At 36.3% G+C, this 8,035-nt stretch overlaps 1 protein-coding gene across 1 annotated transcript; it reads right to left on the bottom strand.

Annotated features, from left to right (window-relative positions):
• Positions 1–4,089: 4,089 nt before the first annotated feature.
• On the bottom strand, positions 4,090–7,495 carry LOC114301610 (phosphatidylinositol 4-kinase alpha 1-like). Its single transcript, XM_028246573.2, has 3 exons — positions 6,965–7,495; positions 6,502–6,861; positions 4,090–4,582 (listed from the first exon to the last, which is right to left on the bottom strand). Exons 1-3 carry the CDS (start codon positions 7,355–7,357, stop codon positions 4,478–4,480), a joined length of 858 nt encoding a protein of 285 aa, XP_028102374.2. The 5' UTR covers positions 7,358–7,495; the 3' UTR covers positions 4,090–4,477.
• Positions 7,496–8,035: the final 540 nt, after the last annotated feature.

Below are 8,035 nucleotides of genomic sequence, written 5' to 3'. Positions count from 1 at the left end.
AAAAGGGTCTTAACTAACAAGCGAGACCTAGACTGTACCTCAATACGAAATAAGGGATTGATTTCAACCGGGTAAAGGAGAAAAGAGTCTTAACCAACAAGCGAGACCTAGACCGTACCTCAATACGAAATAGGGGATGGGTTTCAACCGGATAAAGGAGAAAAGGGTCTTAACCAACAAGCGAGACCTAAACCGTACCTTAATACAAAATAGAGGATGGGTTTCAACTGGGTAAAGGAGAAAAGGGTCTTAACCAACAAACTAGACCTAGACCGTACCTCAATACAAAATAGGGGATTGGTTTTAACCAGGTAAACTGGCGAAATGGTTCTTAACCAACAAGCAAGGCCTAGACCGTACCTCAATATGAAATAGGGGATAGGTTTCAATCGGGTAAAGGAGAAATGTTGTAACCAAATGTTTAAACAATTGTAACCAAGCGATGTGAATAGATTGTAGCCAAGTGATGCAACAGCGAGATAGTTGTAACCATGCATGACAAATGTAATAGTTGATGCAAGTGTGATTGTGAATGCAAAAACATGAAAGGTGCGATGTGAGACATGCAATATGTAACATGATATGATGGATGCACAACAAATGAATACAAAAAAATTCTTTTGTTTTTCTTTGTTTTTTGTATTTTGATTTTTTTTTTCTTTTTTGCTTTTTTGAATTTTGAGTTTTTGATTTTTTCCTTTTTTGTTTTTTTTTTTTGTATTTATACATACCATATACAGATACATATGTACCATATGTAGAAATACATGTACGAATTTAAACTACACATATATATATATATACATATACCGATACATACATATTATATACATATGGACAATACATATACATAATACATATACCTCTCCCCTGTTCTTGTCTCTCTTTTTCTTTCTCCCTCGTTCATCTTCTTTGATTGTCGTGTCTGGTGCGCGATTTCAACAATCACGGCACCTAACCGACATAACCAAACGAACCCTAATTCTTTAACGATCGCATCGGCCTTTTCCCTTCTGTCTTCTTCGCCTCATTCATCTTCTCCCTTTTCTTCTTAAGGACGACCTACGAGGGAGAAGCAGAGCAGAAAAACAAACTTGCAAAATTACTCTGCAAACTCTCTTTTTTTGGCATTAATCTCTTCTAACATGGCCGCTACCCGCCGTACTCTTTCCCTTTTCCTAAAACTTAATGATTCCTCGATAGAGATTGCTAACACCAGCTCCTCAGAGCCTGAATAAAGTGTCCTTCCCTTGCCTCTATTTTCAGTTTCCTTGCGATGTCAGTTGAGCAATTGATGGCAGCGCAGTCTGACATCAATGCCAACCATTACACATTGAAGTCCTGTGTGGAGACTGTGACAGCAGTCTCCAATTTGTCCCTCTAGCTACAGGGTATGACAAATGAAGTACATCAATTAAACGCACAACTCTCTTTGCTCCAGCGTATATACAAGGATGCTCGAGAAAAGATCGACAATTTGAAAAAGCAAAATAAACAGCTAAAATGATAGGCGACCTCCGTGGCCTGATTCAGAGCTCCTTAGTGCTCTTCATTTGGTGGCCGACGAAGAGTAATCTCTTTTGGAAGCTCTGCCACTGCTGAGGCAGAGTCTTCAAGGGCTTTCCGAGAGTAATGTTGAAGCGAGGCAACCGACAATAGAAGTGGATGGTAAAACTAAAACGTCATCCTATAATCTTTGCCGACAGAAACACAAGTCGTTGGAAACCGAGAACAATGCTTGCATTCTTTATTTTTTTTTGGTTGTATTTTTGCAATTTGTTTTTGTGTCTGTATTTTTGCTTGGGAGTGGGCAATTATTGTTTCAACTCTCTTTTGTACAACTTTTATCGAGGTTTGATCCCTGACATTTAATGAAAAGAGTTTTGTTTTGCAAATATGAATGGCATGAATGGCATTTGAGTATAAAAACCATTTTGTTTTGAATTTTAAAATTAAAAAGGTTGCATTTTAATGAGTTTTGAACTGGATGTCGAGCCTATAACTGACCAAAACACAAAATATAACTCAAAGAAAGAAAAATAAAGCAAAAATAACCTAAACAGACCTATTGACACTTGCTAGAATAGAAGGAACCAAAACTTCATCGAGGGCGCGACTATAAACACAGCGGGGGTGACCAAGTAGAACAATCGCTTGCGTGATTTAGAATATCGCGAGCGCGATGCCGTAAAACAAGATTCAAAATAAAAAAAACATTGAGCTTGCCCTATTTTTGCAAATTTGATCCGACCAAATCAATAAATGTCCTGGTCAGATGAAGATTTGTACAGCTAGATAGAACGTTAGCCAGCCTACTGAATGGTTCTGTTATATTGTCGGGGACAACTATTTATGCACTTTTTGGTGAGTAATTGACAATGGAAATAAAGACTTTCGAGTATACAGTGAAAAGACAGAAACCTGACTCGACTGTGCCCCTAGTTCATCGCTTTGACTATTTTTTTATTTTTATTTTTTTTGGTTTTCTTGTAAAAAGGTTTTGATCATCACGAGAGTTAGATTAGCATGCTTGTTCCACTCTCTGTTTTGAAATCATGTAAGCCAAACTGTGAGTATTGAAATTTTTTCCTTTTTTTGGTCCAATGACTGGTTTGGTTTTTGCAAAAAATGAATAATTTTTGAGAAAATTAGTCAATTTCATTAAAAATCATCAAAATTTGTTTTCACAAATGGCTACAACCTGACCAACAAGGAATCAACCCTTGAGATGCACAAACTCAAATTAGATAACTCGAGCAGGATACACGGCATTACCACTGAATCTATCTTACAACTAAACCTTACATGAAAAAGAGATAAGGCAATTGAACTGAATGAAGATAACCCAATTGATCATGGATATGATAGCCCAGTTGAATAAGGATAAACCAATCAAACATGGATGAGCCAAGTAGGTTGAAAATGGTTAGGGTCGAACTTCAAGATGAAGTTGCCTACGTATCCCAAAGATAGGAATCAAGCTTTACGTAGTTTATGGGGTAAGGCTCACTCGGGTATTTTCACTCTCCTTTTGCTTTCTAACTATTTCCAAAACCGTCCTTTCAGGCTTTCGACCTTGCGAGCTTTTTTTATTTTTTTTTTCATTTTCTATTTTTTTATTTTATATTTTAAAATTTTATTTTTCTGTTTTGTTTTTTTGCTCTAACTTTGCCTGGGTCGCCCTTCTGGATTTTCGGCCCAGCATTCCTCTAAAGGGTAGTACCTTTAAGCTTGTATATGTTGATTGGTTATGAGATCTCTAGGCCATCTAAATCCATGAGAATGACTACTACTCTGGACCAGATCGACGTGATGATGTAGGGACCCGGCTAATTGGGTCTGAATTTGCCCCTAGGGTCGTGGATAGGAGTTCGATTGTCCTTCAATACTAATATTCTTCTCTCAGATTCTGAGATTTGATTTTCTTTTTGGTCTCAATTGGTTTAAGAAAAGACCTCGTTGGAATCTCCGATCATGTCCAACCTCATTTCCCCTAATTTTAGGGTTGCCTTTAATCCGGCTATGCAAGCCTTATACTCTAGTTGATTATTAGACACTAAGAATCAAAGTTTGAAAGCTAAGGAGTCGGGCCTCAGGTCGAGAGGGGTCCTATGTTGTACAATCTCAGGATTAATTCCAAGCATGTTTTCATAGGACCACGCAGAAACATTTTTTTTAAATATTTTGATAAAGCGACTAATCGCTCATGCTCTTTTAAATACAATGTAAAACCAATCTGGGCCAAGCAACACTACTAAAAAAAACACTTTTTGCGACCGCTATAAACCGTCGCAAATAATAAAAAACAGTCGCAAAAGACTTTTTGCGACGGCCCATGCGACGGCAAATGGGGGTCGCGAATATGGGGGTGGCAAATACTTTTTGCGACGGCAAAGCAACGGTCGCAAATTATATACGACCACCTAAACTACTTATGGTGACCACTAGTTTGCCGTCGCAAAAAACAAAGAAAAACACTAACATGATCTTTGACGACCATCTTGTTACCGTCGCAAAAAATTAAAAATAAAAATAAATAAATAAATAAAAGTGTAGCGTTAAGCACTCTAGGAATAACAATGACAAGAATTCAAACAGTATAGCATTATAGTTTTATTGAACATCTATTTGAGTCTCAAAATTTGAGCCATATGTAAAAGTTATTACAACTAAAAACTTGAAAAAAGTTCTTTTTATGAAAAAAATACAATCCAGAACTGGCCAATCTTCTCATCAATTTTTTTGCTCGGGTGTTTCTCCACTCTATCAATGAACTGGCATAACACCTTGTACTCCCCAGTGCAAGAAATGAAAGCAATATGACGAGGGGAAAAGCTCCTTCATTTACATGCATTTGTTCTCCATTCCATAGTAAAAAAGAAATACTTAAATCTTGATATGTTTCTCATACTAGAAAAGGCATCCAAGAGTTTTTCAATCTTGAGCCGATTGATAGAAAGGGACCATCGACATATTATCAGTAGAAGACATAAGAAACTAATTGATGTACCTTCACTTTCTCATCTCGAATATGCTCAGGTGTAAGAGAAATAGACTTCTCCATAGCAATTAGGCAAAGAATCTGCAGTTGGCAAGAATATATGTCTGTTACATCTTAAAGAAAAATGATAAACAAATTGGAGGGACTGATGTGAATAAATTTATATATCTATCATTTTAATATTATCTACTCTAACTTGATTTCATGGCCTCACCTGCAATAGATGATTTTGAATAATATCATGAATGATTCTGCAAAAAGAAATGATAAACAGATTTAATAACAGATTTTTGCAGATATACATTTCATTGTGTAGGTTTGGCTACCCGTTCTTTTGCTCATATGCTTTCGATGTGGGATGATGAAGTCAAGGATTCCCCCCACCAAATCCACCTAACCAAGAGTTCCTAAGTTCAACAACCATTTCAACTTTATTTGGAATCTGATATTTTTTTCTAGGAGCTAAGAGCAAGAGAAGCTGCTAAAAACATGGATTTTGCTTCAGCTCAGTTAAAGCAACCATATTTTTGGTACAAAATTCAGAAGTTCATATTCCTTTTGCTCAACACTGGATATGAGGCATAATAATGTATTGGCCACACATGGAGCAATATTCAATAGAGTGAGAATGTTAATATTATGAGAACAAAGGCAAAATACTCAAAATGCAGGTGCAAAATTATAATAGTCTTTTGACATTCCTTAATCTCAGAGATAAAATTGAAGCTATTCAGGAAAACTCATCATTGGAGATGCTAAATATGTAGAGGCACTAACTGAAGTAACAAAAACACAGAAATGAACTTATACTAATTCCAAAATTGTCCTGCTAAGATAGAAAGAAGCTAATGTAGTAGAAGATCCTACAAATCTACAGAATTATGTGATTAGTACCCTTTCCATTTGCATTTGGTTTGACATCTTTTTACCTACCAGACTTCCAAAACAAAGGTTTTAGCCATGACACTGTATACTCCACTCGTCAGTTTTTTCTATCTTTTATCGTACTGCTCTTCTACCACCAAACTAAATTATGTCATAAGCATGCTTATCATACATTTTGAAATGACTTCCATCTTTGTCTAAAAGAAAACAAAGAACATTTAGCTTTTATTTATTTATTTATTTTATCAAAAAGGAGGACATTTAGCTCTTCTATGGTTGAATTTTCACAAATCACCATGAACATACCCAAAACTACATTTCGTCCACAAATGACTGAGCTTACACCTTTTCCTTTACACTTTGTTCCATGTGTTATTTTCCTATCTTACAGTTAATATTTAACTAAAAAGATAGTTGTGAATCCAAAGATCCATGGATTTACAAAATGTTGTGTTTTGAAGACCTAAACCCTCATCGTCAAACATGACAGCTTCCAAAATCAAGATATGACTAAAGTATCCATTGAGCTCAAGGAACAAAATTTCGTTACGTTACCATCAAAATGGTTGAAATATTTCCATTTCCCAAGATGTATAGACCTTAAATATGTTTAATTATTTAATTATTGAGCTCATATGAACATTTATATTGGCTTTAGGCACTACATTACTGCTTTCATGCTTCTGATTACTAAAGTTGATCAATTGAGCTGGCACATGAGTATTTTATTGAGTTCACAAAATTATAAGAAGCAACTGAAATTTTATCTAATCTCATTAAGCATGAGCAGGGCCCATAGAATACTTAATGCACTTGCAAGATCCACCAATGTTTACGTCATGGATGAAATGCTAACTACAAAAATATAACATATGGCCTTCTAAAAACAGTCAATCAAGGCAGCATTGGCTAACGCAGCATATATCATTTCTGAAAGATTCAAATCAAAAGACTACCATAGAATGCAAAACTTCATAGCACAGAATATTATGAAGCATTATCCCAACTAAAATTCAACATATAGGCTACATATAACTATGGAATGCATACAAATAATAGCTGCTTTTGCAAGTCTGTGATTCAGATGAACATTAATCAATGTGACATTTTCTCACCTCAAAACGATCAATAAAAAATCCAAGCCATAGTCTATGAGCAAGTATTTGTTCAACGGGGTCCTTTTCTGGCGGCATTTCTGGCTCTCCAGGAGCAAGATGAGGCCTCAATTTTGCAGCAGGTCCAGAATACCTCACTTCTAATGCAAAGAGACCTCGTTTGGTATCAATTGTCCACAACCAAGCATCAACAAGCTCAGCAAGAACAAGAGATCCCAATTGTGGAGCAGTAGAAACTAACCATGTCCAAATGAATATACCAGTCTCCATCGCATCAGGTGTGGAAATGTAAGCCGGACACCAGCAAAGAAGACGTAAAAGTTGCGAGAAGCTCTCCATATTTGATTTTGAATCAGAAGCCTGTAAAGATCACCCACCATAGTAAATGAAAACAAAATAAGGAATTGCATTAAATTCTTCAGTACTAAGAAAATAGACACACAAAGATAAGATGTATGATTACTAGGTTTGAAAGAAGCAAAGCAGCAGCCTGGGAACAAGTTTCGCGAAATGATGACTTATCCACTTCCCCACCTTTCTCTGCAATGTTAACAAACTGTTGAAGTAGACGCACAAACTTGGTTAGCATAATCTCATTAAAAGAATCATTTTGCTGCTGTGGTTGCTGAGTAAACACTCCGGACTTCAACTTTTGAAGGCTAAGACCAAGCCCAAAGCCTTGTGATGTGTCTGCTTGAATTCCACCAATGCTATCGTATAACCTTCTCATGCCTGCAATTTCTCCAGCATGGTTACACTTAGCTGTTGCACTAACTACACCTGTACTGAGCACCTCCAAATTAAAGGCCTCCATCAATTTAAAGTTTGCTCCTGATGCAGCAGCAGCAGCAGCCATTACTGCAGGAATATTTACGGTTTTTGTGCCACTCCAACAATCATTTTTACCAGTATCAATCCGTATCTCAGATAAAAGAGAAACGACGTCAGTGGCAGGCTGTGCTTTTTGCCATGTGTTTTCTTTACAAAGCTTTTCCTGGTGTATACAATTCAGAACAAGAAAACAAGGTATATGGACACATGAAATAAAAATACATAAAACAAAAGTTAGGGGAAATGATGACAATAGAAATCAGAAGCATGAAAGCAGTAATGTAGTGCCTAAATAACATTGAAGGAATTGCTTATATAGTAGAGACACAACTATTGAAGGTTAGTGAGCCCAAGCCTGACTGTTCTACTTCCTATCTGCTTGTGTAGTATCATACTGGTCAATTGCATTCAGAAGAAGGTAAATGAGAAACATTTTGTGCAAAAGTAAATTGAGTGTATATCAACTGAAACTTCAATTGCTTTGATCTGTGAAAGTATGATATGCATGACGAACAGAAAATGGAGTGAGTTTGTATAAGACAAGCTATAGAGTGCCATGATAAAGAAAATCTGCAACCTAATGCTTGGGCATCGAACAGAAGAATACTACAAGATTAGCATGTATAATCTAATGCCAAAAATTGCCTCAAATTTGACATGTACAGTATAGATTTGAAGTTGTTGTGGGGGCAGAAACAAATGA

This window comes from Camellia sinensis, chromosome 9 (genome assembly GCF_055761805.1).
Source record: "Camellia sinensis isolate YWXY chromosome 9, ASM5576180v1, whole genome shotgun sequence".
Lineage (NCBI taxonomy): Eukaryota > Viridiplantae > Streptophyta > Magnoliopsida > Ericales > Theaceae > Camellia > Camellia sinensis.
This window is presented reverse-complemented; position numbering and strand designations above follow the sequence as displayed.